Source organism: Pseudophryne corroboree, chromosome 11 (genome assembly GCF_028390025.1).
Source record: "Pseudophryne corroboree isolate aPseCor3 chromosome 11, aPseCor3.hap2, whole genome shotgun sequence".
Taxonomy (NCBI): Eukaryota; Metazoa; Chordata; class Amphibia; order Anura; family Myobatrachidae; genus Pseudophryne; species Pseudophryne corroboree.
This window is the reverse complement of record NC_086454.1, coordinates 267671580-267685562: the sequence shown is the minus strand read 5'-3', so window position 1 is coordinate 267685562 and position 13983 is coordinate 267671580. Positions and strand designations below refer to the sequence as shown.

The 13983-nt window shown below is 45.6% G+C and overlaps 1 protein-coding gene across 6 annotated transcripts in view; it reads left to right on the top strand.

The window, feature by feature from the left end:
* WWOX (WW domain containing oxidoreductase) overlaps nt 1-13983 on the top strand; it is a 1758901-nt gene that overhangs the window by 983708 nt on the left and 761210 nt on the right. Inside the window, exon 10 of one of the 6 annotated variants that reach the window (XM_063945380.1) lies at nt 1347-1533. The exons of the other annotated variants lie outside the window; for them this stretch is intronic. Coding sequence (XP_063801450.1) covers nt 1347-1511 — 165 coding nt within the window. The 3' untranslated portion in view covers nt 1512-1533. Of the gene's footprint in view, nt 1-1346; nt 1534-13983 lie in introns of those variants that run through there. 6 annotated transcript variants of the gene reach the window in all.

The window sequence follows — 13983 nt, the reverse complement described above, 5'->3', positions numbered from 1 at the left end:
AAGAACTGATGCAATATATCTTGCACCAGCTGCTTTGATTAACTTTACAGAGGGGCGGGCAAATTCAAATGCTCGCCCAGTTGTGATGTCTGCACAGACATATCGATCGCCCGATTCGTAAGTTTGTATGCTTACCAAATCGGCCACTATTTCGCCGCATCTGCCAGCATAATGTGTACCAAGCCTTGGATTCAAACCTTCAAGCATTTCCTTAAAATTCCCCTTTTACAGCAAGCTTAGCAAATACCTGAGCCATCCTTCAATGTTCCTTAAATTCTTCTACCGGATAACCACCCCTGTATTCTATACTACCCAATTACCACCCCTCTACAAAGTTCATTCCATCGTACATTTATTCTTCTATACTTGAAGAATCTTCCTTTTGCCCATTACTGTACTAATACGCAGTATGTCGTACTTAACCTCATGTACCCAACTCCTGTTTTCCTATAGATTGTAAGCTCCTAATGATAACAAGTGCAAAGCCAATTATTTATTTGTCCACTTGTCACTGTGATAATAAATCTGTTATTGGGACAATTTGTTAATAAAATCTTGCCAATGCAATATGATAATTAACGGTTTCAGTAATATTGGCCTGGAGTGGTAAGGGTTAACATACTGATTGACCTGGCTTCTAACATGGGATCTGGGCTTGTGTGAAGAACTGGCTAGCTAGGTAACACATGCCCAGTTGACCTAAAAGTCCGGGCTTCCAGTTCCATTAAGAAAAAAAATAAAATAGAATATTAAAAATAAAAATAGATACAAATGAAAAATTTGCATTATATTGTGAATAAATAAAATTTCAGGATTTTTTTTTTTTTTTTTAATGATTTTCTTGTATTACCACCGCTGCGAGACTGTGACGGTACATGTGCTGCCTTGATGTTTAATAAATAAGCTTATCTCTAGTGAAACTCCCATTTTCGCCAGCCTTAGAGCACTTGGCCCTACGATAAATGGGATCCGGTCTGAAGATCGACAGTGTCTAGGTCGACCTTTAGACCTGTCGACCTAGCACATGTCGACCTAGAAACCCTGTCGACCTTCCATTCATGTCGACCTAGTGACTGTCGACCTATAGTGGTCGACCTAAACATTGTCGACCTAGACACTTTATAGGAGTTTTCGTATATTTGTCGAAGTAAGCAAGAAAGTGAGCATTCTGTGTTTACGACTAACACACTTTCGGGTGGTCCCAGAATATCTCACAAAGACACAAAGGAGGGGAATTCCTACATCCCATAGCCTCCTTGTATGATTTCTGTGACTTTCTAGAAATTACTACACATTGGAAAAAATCTTTTTCTGTCTTCCTTCCTCTATGTAATACCTGGTTGAAGAATAATTTCCTGGAGACTACGATCAGAGACTTTCAGCTATTTGAAAAAACCGGACTACATTATTTCTCTTTATCCAGTGTTGAAGCGCGATTTATATACAAATATTGCATCATAGTATTAACTGTCGATTTGATGAACCACACCCACGATAAATATGCCCCATAGTCTTGATTAATTACCATGTTTGTTCCCTATTGTAAAGTACTTCGTAGTGTGCTGGAACTTTATTAATGTATAAATAAAGTGTTGAATCAAAGTAATATAATACTTCTACAATGGCTGCCTGTGCAGATCAGTTTTTTTTTTTTTTTTTTTAGTTCTTTTGACACACAGGGCAGGCAGCCAGATTTCAGACATTATCGGGTATCAAGGTCGTTTTGGGCCATACACACTGCATTGTCAGGCCAGCTGCGGCTAGCGTAGAATTGTAGTGTACATTAAATACAATTGGACTAACTCACCCTAAGGGGGGAATTCCATTGGGGGCGAATCCTTTGCCTGGCTGAATCTGCATGGCACCTGTAGAATTGCGAGCGCTTTTGTGCGAGTCAGAAATTTGGCCAGCCTGGAGTGCCATTAATTGGCACGTCAACAGCAATTCGCACCCTTTGCTGGCAATTAAATTCCTCCTAAGTATCTGATACAGGATTTATTGGTCTTTTATTGGCTGGCACACATTGCAAATCTGGCTGTAAAGTACATGTAGTGATGGTTTCGGGAAATTACTGTATATGGTCTGCAAACCTTTAATTCATACTTGCCTACTTTTGGGCAACTACAGGGCCATAGGCAAACTCAGGGGGGGGGGGGGGGGGGGACTCTGGTTGCCCAGAAACCCCCCTCCTCTTGGCAGGTGGCTCAAATTATGACAACAATAGCAATGGTATATAATACAATTAATAGAGCTGCCGCCACATCATGCAGTTTAAGTGACAGAGCAGAGCTGCTGCACATGCCCAGTGGTAGCTGCTTCTTCTGCCAAGTTTACTGTGTGTGGATCTGAGTGCTCAATCCGTGCACTGGACCAGAGAGTAGCTAGCAGGAAGAAGAGACATGATCCATACCATGAGGTGGGAGAATGTGTGCTTAGAGAGTGCAGTACTGGTTCTATTATATCTGTGTATTTATTTATTATGGTATGTTTAACATTTTCCTGACCACTTATTTAGACTATTTAAATATGTTTGATACAGCTTATACTATAGACCATCTATAGTGTTAAATATTAATACTGTATTCCATTCAGTATACAGTGTTTAAAAAGACGAATGTTTACATTAATATCCAGGGTCATTACTGGGTTCTTTTACCGCTCCCCCAGACTCCTGCAGAGTAGGAGATTGTGGACTGTATTTGGAAACCCCCCTCTAGAAATCCTGCGTTTGCCACTGAGGGCCGTAGCAGTGTTAATTGCATAATCTTCACCCTTCCCTTCATTTTGCTTGTGCTGTGGATGACGGCATAGTGCAGATGAGGGCTGTGATGACATGTATTGCGCCATCAAGTTCTTGACCACATCACTGAGGAAGTGGGTGTGATCTGACTGACTCTCTTGGGAGTCTTAAGATCATCTTCAAATGTGTGAGTCACCTTGAAAACCTGGAAGATCAGGCAAGTACTGTATGCCCTTATAGTGTAGGTCACCATTCCCAGGTGTGGACTTAATTAAATTAGGTGGACCAGTACATCCATGGGAATTTAAAGCTCTCTACACAAACGGGATGTCGAATAGGACACACTGCATTGATCCAGTGGGAATCCTTTAGTGTGGTAGAGCACTGATTGGATACGTGAGAATAATCATCAGCAGACTGTGAATTGGCCAACATAATATCCAAAAGTCAACAATAACCAAAACAAGAGGAGCTCAGTAACAAAAGACACATGAGAAAAGTATAAAGACATGTTATTGAGTAGTGTAGTTGTTATTTTTATTAACTTTTAATTATTTGTAATATGTTTAACCAATGTTTTCTCATTTCCGTTAGTACCTCAGTGAAGCCACCCCTTCCCCTATAAATTCTTATGTGGTTCTCTTCTGGTTCCAATGTACCATTTGTGGTTCTTGTATGTACTGGTAAATGCAAGCCCTTTAATGACATTAACAGACATATTGTTAATCCCAAATGGATTAGATTACCCAGACTGTATTACCTACAAATGAGAAAGCCATGTAAACACAGACTGGTGCTATAGAATCCAGGCCAACATGTAATAAAAATTGTGTAGGAAATTTGATTTTCATAGTAAACTGTTTCTGCTGATGAAATGGCTTTTTATATTATATATATTTTGAAAAAAAGATACTTAAAAAGAAGTGAAAGTAACGATAAACCATGTGTCACGATCCGGGTATCTGGATGCCATTTCTTACCCATCAGATGCCTCCTAAGGCTGGCTCAGCGCTCCAGGACCGGATCCCATCTGTTATCCTGATGTGTACATTCCTGTATCCTCTCCTGTCACTCTGGGACGCTGTCACAGTAAACGCCATATTACACCTGGCATGGCGTCTCCCGCGGCCTCCGCCGCCGTCCCTGAACTTCTGCATGCAGAGTGTCTGAGTGGCGATTACGTCAGCCGCGGCCTCCGCTGTGTCCGCGTGGTTGGATGTGCATCTGTCAGCCTGGCGCCTCCTGTCTCCGGTGGCGGGCGCCGCCATTACTGTTTTCATTACCACATGGATTACAAACCAAACTTCCCTCCAAGTGTCTGCATGGGCGCAGCCATCTTGGATTCTGTCAGCTGATCATTTCCACCAATCTGTTGTCAGTATTGATAATCTGCATAATTGCCTAGCCAATCCCTTCCTTGCTGCAGGTATAAATACACTGTGCCTGAGCAAGGAAGGCGTCAGTGCTTTGGTTGTCAAACCTAGTTCCTGTTTGTCTCTCTCCTGTGATTGTCTTCCAGGTTCCAGCTCCTGTCTCAAGACTTCCACCATAGAGACCCGCACCAGCATTCCACCTGCGGTGTAGCCTGACTCTCCAATCCATTGTGGATTCATCTGTTTCCAGCTACAACATTACCTGCTTCCAGCTCAGCTTCCAGCAGAGTACAGCTTCCCTTAAAGGGCCGGTGTCCTTTCTACACTTTACCACTCTCCACCGGTATTATTATTTCTCCGCTCTCAAGTTCTACATTTCAGTTCATATTTCATCGCTCCCAAGTTCATTTATTATTTAACTGGTTCCAGCCAGTATCCACTCCGTGCTAACAACAGTCTGGTTCCAGCCAGTATCCACAGCAGCTGTTTTATCTTCAGCAACCCAGCTTTTCCTGGAACACCAGCTGGCACAATCCTGGGTTATCTCCATTGCTACAGTCGGGCCTGGTAAGGACTTTCCATCTAGAAGATCATAAGAACTATCTCACACTACCAGTGCCCTGTGGCTCCTGCCATCCTGTAGTACCCAGGAACTGTATTTATTCTTTGCTGACTTTTACGTTTTCTTTTACTGCTGCTGTGTTGCGGAGTTGTCATAATAAACATCATTGACTTTTATCCAAGTTGTCGTGGTCACGCCTTCGGGCAGTTATTATTCATGTTACTTACATGTCCAGGGGTCTGATACAACCTCCCAGGTTCCGGTACATCTCAGCCCCTACAACTGAGGCTGCCTCCCGTCAGCTCAGGCCCTCAGTTGTGACAGTAAGCACTGACCTAATGAATCCAGCCGGAGACCAGGATCAAGCGGCCAGGCCGATGCAAGAACTGGCAGCCCGACTAGAACATCAGGAGGCTGCACAGGGCCACATCATCCGCTGTCTCCAGGATCTCTCTACTCGGCTGGATGGGATTCAGACAACTCTCCGTGGATCAGGCGCGTCTGGTGCGTCAACCACAGTGACTCCAGCTATAACCCCACCCACCTTACCCATTTCTGCTCCACGTCTTCATCTTCCAACGCCAGCAAAATTTGACGGATCTCCAAGATTCTGCAGGGGATTTCTCAACCAGTGTGAGATTCAGTTTGAGCTACAACCTGGCAATTTTCCCAGTGACCGTACAAAAATTGCCTACATTATTTCTCTTCTCAGTGGCTCAGCCCTTGATTGGGCATCACCGTTATGGGAGAGGTCCGACACCCTGCTATCTTCCTACACTGCCTTCGTGTCAACATTCAGGCGCATCTTCGACGAGCCAGGCCGGGTAACCTCAGCTTCATCCGAGATTCTCCGTTTACGCCAGGGGTCACGTACTGTAGGACAATATCTGATACAGTTCCAGATCCTGGCATCCGAACTGGCATGGAACGACGAGGCCCTGTATGCTGCATTCTGGCATGGCTTATCTGAGCGTATTAAAGATGAGTTAGCTACCAGAGACTTACCTTCTAAGTTAGATGAGCTAATCTCACTCTGCACGAAAGTTGATTTACGTTTCAGAGAGAGAGCAACTGAGCGTGGAAGATCATTTGCTCCAAAATCTTCTGCTCCTCCTCCTCGTCAACTGTCACCATCTAAAGATGAGCCCATGCAACTTGGCCGTTCCCGTTTAACTCCTGCTGAGCGCCGAAGACGTCTCTCCGAGTCTCTCTGTCTCTATTGTGCAGCTCCGTCTCACACCATTAATGCCTGTCCCAAACGTCCGGGAAACTCCAAATCCTAGCTCGCCAAGGAGAGGGCCGGCTAGGAGTAATGATCTCCTCTCCATCTCCCCAAGATTGTAATCTCCCAGTCTCGCTTCAAGTTGCTCAACGTTATCGGAACGTCATTGCCCTCCTTGATTCCGGAGCGGCTGGGAACTTTATTACCGAAGCCTATGTTAAACGGTGGTCCCTACCCACCGAGAGACTTCCTTCGTCCATTTCTTTAACTGCCGTGGATGGCAGCAAAATTTTTGATGCAGTTATTTCTTTAAGGACTCTACCAATTCGTCTGAGAGTGGGAGTTCTTCATTCCGAACTTATTTCTTTTTTAGTGATTCCAAGAGCCACACATCCTGTGGTCCTGGGCCTTCCATGGCTCCGTCTTCACAATCCTACAATTGATTGGACGACTACGCAAATCCTGGCATGGGGTTCCTCCTGTGCTGAGACATGTTTGTTTAAAGTATTGCCTGTCTGTTCTTCCTCCCCCAGGTCGTCTGATGTTCCACCTCCTCCATATCAAGATTTCACGGATGTGTTCAGTAAAGCTTCTGCTGATATCCTTCCTCCTCATAGAGAATGGGACTGCCCGATTGATCTCGTTCCAGGGAAGGTTCCACCTCGAGGCCGAACTTATCCGTTGTCTCTGCCTGAGACGCATTCTATGGAGGAATATATTAAAGAGAACCTAGCAAAGGGGTTCATTCGACCTTCTTCTTCTCCAGCCGGCGCAGGCTTCTTTTTTGTAAAAAAGAAAGATGGTGGTCTGCGGCCGTGCATCGACTACAGAGGTTTGAACGACATTACCATCAAGAACCGTTATCCTTTACCCCTGATTACTGAGCTCTTTGACAGAGTTAGCGGAGCTACCATCTTTACAAAGCTGGACTTGAGAGGTGCATACAATCTCATCCGGATCCGTGAGGGTGACGAGTGGAAGACCGCCTTTAACACCCGTGACGGACATTATGAGTACCTCGTCATGCCCTTCGGATTGAGCAATGCTCCAGCTGTCTTCCAGCATTTTGTCAATGAGATCTTCAGAGACATTCTATACCGTCATGTCGTGGTCTATCTAGACGATATCCTCATTTTTGCCAACGATTTAGAGGAACATCGTTTTTGGGTTAAAGAGGTTCTGTCCCGTCTCCGTGTCAATCATCTCTATTGCAAATTAGAAAAATGCGTCTTTGAAGTCAAGTCCATTCCGTTTCTAGGGTACATTGTGTCCGGTTCCGGACTAGAGATGGATCCTGAGAAACTACAAGCAATCCAAAATTGGCCGGTACCCTTAACCCTCAAAGGGGTCCAGAGGTTCTTAGGGTTCGCCAACTATTACCGAAAGTTTATACGAGACTTTTCCACCATTGTGGCGCCTATTACTGCTTTCACTAAGAAGGGTGCTAACCCGTCCAAGTGGTCTGAAGAAGCCATGCAAGCATTTCATCTTTTAAAACAAAGGTTCATCTCTGCGCCTGTTCTGAAACAGCCTGACATCGACTCTCCTTTCATCTTAGAGGTGGATGCCTCCTCCGTTGGAGTAGGAGCGGTGTTATCTCAGAGGGCTAAAGATGGCCATTTACACCCTTGCAGTTTCTTCTCCCGGAAGTTCTCCCCAGCTGAGCGCAACTATGCCATTGGCGACCAGGAGTTGCTAGCCATCAAGCTCGCTCTAGAAGAGTGGAGGTATCTGTTGGAGGGAGCTTCTCATTCAATCACCATACTTACAGACCACAAGAACCTTTTATATCTGAAAGGCGCACAGTGTCTCAACCCTCGTCAGGCCAGATGGGCACTTTTCTTTTCCAGGTTCGACTTTAAACTCCAGTTCTGTCCGGGCTCTCAGAATCGCAAGGCCGATGCCCTTTCCCGCTCATGGGAGCAAGAAAATGAGTCAGAGTCTTCAGACAAGCATCCTATTATAAATCCGTTGGCATTCTCCACGGTAGGGATGGACTCTACGCCCCCATCAGGGAAAAGTTTTGTGAAACCGATGCTAAGGAAGAAGCTCATGCATTGGGCCCATGCTTCCCGTTTTGCCGGACATACAGGTATCCAAAAAACCCTGGAGTTTATCTTTAGGTCCTATTGGTGGCCAACTCTGAAAAAGGACGTCTTGGAGTTTATTGCATCTTGCCCAAAGTGTGCTCAACATAAGGTATCCCGCCAGTCGCCTGCGGGGCAACTGGTTCCACTATCTGTTCCCCGTCGACCTTGGACCCATTTGTCGATGGATTTTATTACAGATTTACCCATGTGCAACAAGTTCAATACCATCTGGGTGGTAGTTGACCGGTTCACCAAGATGGCACACTTCATTCCTCTCACCGGTCTTCCGTCAGCTTCCAAGTTGGCTCAAGTATTCATACAAGAGATCTTCCGACTCCACGGTCTTCCTGAAGAAATTATCTCAGATCGAGGAGTTCAATTCACAGCCAAATTCTGGCGAAGTTTATGTCAAGTCCTCCAAGTCAAGCTAAAGTTTTCCACGGCTTACCATCCTCAGACCAATGGTCAAACCGAGAGGGTGAATCAGGACTTGGAGGCCTTCCTCCGCATCTATGTGTCCTCCTCTCAAGATGACTGGGTTCAATTACTTCCCTGGGCCGAGTTCTGTCATAACAACCAGTATCATTCTTCATCTGCTTCAACACCATTCTTCACTAACTTTGGATTCCACCCTAAAGTCCCTGAGTTCCAACCGCTTCCAGCAACTTCTGTTCCCGCAGTGGATATCACCTTGCATCAGTTTGACAATATCTGGAAGAGCGTACGATCAGCTCTGCTCAAGGCATCGTTCAGGTACAAGAAGTTTGCGGATAAGAAGCGTCGAGCAGTTCCTGCTCTCAAGGTGGGTGATCGGGTATGGTTATCCACGAAGAATTTGAGGTTAAGAGTTCCCAGTATGAAGTTTGCACCTCGCTATATCGGTCCTTTCAAGATTGAACAAGTCATCAATCCTGTTGCTTACAGACTCCAGTTGCCTCCCTTCTTAAAAATACCCAGGACATTCCATGTTTCCCTGTTGAAACCGCTGATCTTGAATCGGTTTCATTCCTCACTTCCTCCAACTCCGAAAGTCCAAACTCAACGAGGCGTTGAGTATGAAGTGGCCAAGATCCTGGACTCACGTCACCGTTACGGTCAACTACAATATCTTATTGACTGGAAGGGTTATGGTCCTGAGGAACGTTCGTGGACCAATGCTTCTGATGTCCATGCTCCTGCCTTGGTCCGGAGATTCCATTCCAAGTTTCCTCAAAAGCCAAAGAAGTGTCCTGGGGCCACTCCTAAAGGGGGGGGTGCTGTCACGATCCGGGTATCTGGACGCCATTTCTTACCCATCAGATGCCTCCTAAGGCTGGCTCAGCGCTCCAGGACCGGATCCCATCTGTTATCCTGATGTGTACATTCCTGTATCCTCTCCTGTCACTCTGGGACGCTGTCACAGTAAACGCCATATTACACCTGGCATGGCGTCTCCCGCGGCCTCCGCCGCCGTCCCTGAACTTCTGCATGCAGAGTGTCTGAGTGGCGATTACGTCAGCCGCGGCCTCCGCTGTGTCCGCGTGGTTGGATGTGCATCTGTCAGCCTGGCGCCTCCTGTCTCCGGTGGCCGGCGCCGCCATTACTGTTTTCATTACCACATGGATTACAAACCAAACTTCCCTCCAAGTGTCTGCATGGGCGCAGCCATCTTGGATTCTGTCAGCTGATCATTTCCACCAATCTGTTGTCAGTATTGATAATCTGCATAATTGCCTAGCCAATCCCTTCCTTGCTGCAGGTATAAATACACTGTGCCTGAGCAAGGAAGGCGTCAGTGCTTTGGTTGTCAAACCTAGTTCCTGTTTGTCTCTCTCCTGTGATTGTCTTCCAGGTTCCAGCTCCTGTCTCAAGACTTCCACCATAGAGACCCGCACCAGCATTCCACCTGCGGTGTAGCCTGACTCTCCAATCCATTGTGGATTCATCTGTTTCCAGCTACAACATTACCTGCTTCCAGCTCAGCTTCCAGCAGAGTACAGCTTCCCTTAAAGGGCCGGTGTCCTTTCTACACTTTACCACTCTCCACCGGTATTATTATTTCTCCGCTCTCAAGTTCTACATTTCAGTTCATATTTCATCGCTCCCAAGTTCATTTATTATTTAACTGGTTCCAGCCAGTATCCACTCCGTGCTAACAACAGTCTGGTTCCAGCCAGTATCCACAGCAGCTGTTTTATCTTCAGCAACCCAGCTTTTCCTGGAACACCAGCTGGCACAATCCTGGGTTATCTCCATTGCTACAGTCGGGCCTGGTAAGGACTTTCCATCTAGAAGATCATAAGAACTATCTCACACTACCAGTGCTCTGTGGCTCCTGCCATCCTGTAGTACCCAGGAACTGTATTTATTCTTTGCTGACTTTTACGTTTTCTTTTACTGCTGCTGTGTTGCGGAGTTGTCATAATAAACATCATTGACTTTTATCCAAGTTGTCGTGGTCACGCCTTCGGGCAGTTATTATTCATGTTACTTACATGTCCAGGGGTCTGATACAACCTCCCAGGTTCCGGTACATCTCAGCCCCTACAACTGAGGCTGCCTCCCGTCAGCTCAGGCCCTCAGTTGTGACACCATGTAAAGAGCATGTGCCAGTGTTTCTAAAAGCAGCATGCTCTCAAGGCCGGACAGGATGGTATCCCAGGTGCCCACATTGCGGAAAACATGGCCCTGACTGCCGGCTCCCTGCACCAACACAGTTCATGTAGGCTGAGTTTTGTATTTTAGGAAGAAGACAGCTCTGTCTCTAGAGTTAGTGGGCGTGGCTGACCATTGTAGTTCCCTCCCTCATGGACATAATGCCACAATTCGAAGGTGTATCGGGGCCTAATTCCGTGAAGTGCCTGTCCCCATCAAAGACCTGCTGCTATAATAGTTAGTGCCCCCTCTCCATCCCTTAGACTCTCTCTACCACTCTCACTTTCCCTCTCTCTCTCTCTCACACAAACACACACACACACTGTCAGTCCCCCAGCATGTAAGCAGATGGACGCAGATATGGCTGAGTATTAATCGATCTGCGTCCATCTCTGAATGGGATGTAGTTATGTGACAGAGGTCAGGAGACTGGCGGTCATAATACCAACCCCTACATCCCGCCCGCTCCGAATCCTCGACATTCGGCATGTCGACTAGCAGGGACCATTCCCACTCAAGGGGTCCACGACACCCATAGAGTGGGAATAAAACCTGTGGCGCAGCAGCGTGGTGAGCGCAGCGTGGCGCTCGCCCCCCTTCCCCGACCAGGATCCCGGCCGCCGGTAAGCCCTCTACATAAGATCCTAAATCTGGGAAGTAATGGTAATTTTTGAAGGTTTTATGCATACAAAAAATTAATAATACCCTTTTCAGACAGAAAAGTCTGAAAGTCTCGGCAATTACCCAGCATTTCAGTGCCAGGTCGTTTTGCTGGGACCTACCTGACTCCCCCTTTCACACAGACATGCAAATTACCGGGTCAAGAATTTCGACCCGGAAATTTGCAGATCAACACGGGTATTTTCTCTGTGTGAAAGGGTCAACCCATGTCATAATTCCCGTGTCTGCAACCCTGGTAAATTCCAGGGTCGAAGTCCCGGGAATTACAACACGGATCGACCACAGAAAAAGGACTCGTGTGTTTCATGAAATTACCGGGTGGAACTGCTTTACCCGGTAATTTCATGTTCTGTCTGAAAGGGGTATAAATAGACTTTCTAAGGATGATCATTTTGACTTAAAACGGTTCTTCCCCTATATTATAGTACCCTGTCCAGTATCGTCTTTGCTCGTTACGCTTACCTATATGCCACAGGTGCTGCCTGGGAGGTAATATTTGTATTTTGGGTGGAGGATGGATGAGACGAGTGGCCAGAGATTGGTACCCTTGACTTGAGTGCCAAAGTACCTCCATCTACTGATTATAAGAATATAAACTCCAGGCATTTGTACATGTATTGCTCTTGTATTATACATCACTAAAGCATTTAACAATCTATTGCTGGAATGAGCTCCATTTAGTGCAGACATGACAGTGATTGCTGCTCAACTTCCTCCAGTTCTTTATTGCTCTGTCTTTGTGTCTGGTACAAGTGGTAAGAATCAGTCATGCATTCCTTGGCTTAGATTGCAAATTTTATTCTCGCTGAAGGAATGATCAAAAGAAGCAACAGACGTAGTTGGGTGCATTTTCCTCATGTAACATTTTATTGTTGCTAAATTGTATCATATATAAAATCTTGTATGTAACCTTCGCTGCGCATTGCCTTTTGTCTACAATTTACCTTTATTGGAAAGAATTTCAAACACAAAAATTGGTAGAGATTAGGTAAAACCTTTTATCCTAAAGCTTGAGTACAAGACAACAAGGCACCGGAGAATGATCCATATTCATGGTCATGCAGTGGGGATGCAGAACGCGCCTAATTGCATAATCATGCCTCCACCGTGCCCACTACATTGGGAGAATGGACAGGATCTGCGAGGGTGGTCTACTTTCTCTGGTGTATGGGGGAATGCCCCTAACTTTGGGAATCCCCGGGTATATATGTGATGACGTAAATGGACCCAAGGAGCAGAGGTAGGTCAGTACTGGGGGAATTACTCCAACTCAGAAGCAGAGGCTTTACTCCTCCTGCAATTAACCTTGGCAGGCAGGAGCTGGGGGCAGCAACCTGGATTACTCACGCCGTGTGTGTGCGCCACTGGATTGTGATATAACAGTTAAGGGGATTCGGTCTCTAGGTCGACAGTAACTAGGTCGACACTATCTAGGTCGACCACTATTGGTCGACAGTAACTAGGTTAACAGGGTTTCTAGGCCGACAGGTCAAAAGGTCGACATGCGTTTTTAAAAAAAATAAATCTTTTTTTTTAACCTTTTCATACTTAACGATCCACGTGAACTACGACTGGAACAGTAATCTGTGTCGAGCGAAGCGGTAACGGAGCGAGGCACCTTGCCCGAAGCATGGCGAGCGGACACGGTGCACTAATTGGGGTTCCCGGTCACTGTACGAAGAAAACGACACCACAAAAACTCATGTCTCCCTTTTGACCTGTCTACCTAGACCATGTCGACCTAGTTACTGTCAATCAATAGTGGTCGACCTAGTTACTATCTACCTTCCATACCACACCCACAGTTAAGCACCAGATCACACATTGACACTGAGGATCAGAAGCCAGCAGTCAGCTGATTCACCTTCATGTATGTTGCTGGCGTTCTATTTTGGGGGTACCTGTTTATTAAAGCCTCTGTATAACTTTCAGCAAAAGGGCAGAACTTTATTACATATAGAGGTTCAGTAAAATAAATATAAAACAAAACACAAAAGTAGAATTTTCAAAAAGTCCTGACTGTCTATAAGCCTATGGATCTGTGTGCTTGCCAACATCACCAATGCTTTGTACCTTTCTTCTTGGGTGATGGTGGCCCAATTGGACAAGTTTTGCCCATTTAGCACTTGGTCTTCATTAAAAATGACTTACGTTGGGGAAAAAACAACAACAACCCAGCATGATCTTCCTGCAACACTCTTCATCTTTATTCTGTGGCACCTCACTCGTTATTAGTTAGATCACATGTTGCTACTGTATATCAAGTCATGTGACATCTTAGAGATACCTCCCAAAATTTAAATTCACAAGGCATGGCCTTGTCACGATGGAGCTCCATAATGTCATATTCTGCCTCTTAGCCACTTCCCTTCCATCCTAAATGCCCATTTATTGCTGAGTGCTGCATTCGTTGCAGGGCAACATTAAATGGGACATACCGTCCGACTTACAACGACAGGACGTACTGTGCATCATATCATATCCTTGCATAATCGTGACTGATTGCTATTCTATACTTTTAACTACAGTATGTTTTGGATGAATCATGTACTAACCGAGACCAGCATCCATTCTATGTATTTGCGGAATTCCAATAGAGGGTTCTAACCCTTAATTCACTCTTTTAGTTGCCCAGTTTTAATCTTTTTTTCATTTTCTTTACTGGTTTTTAATAGAGAGTT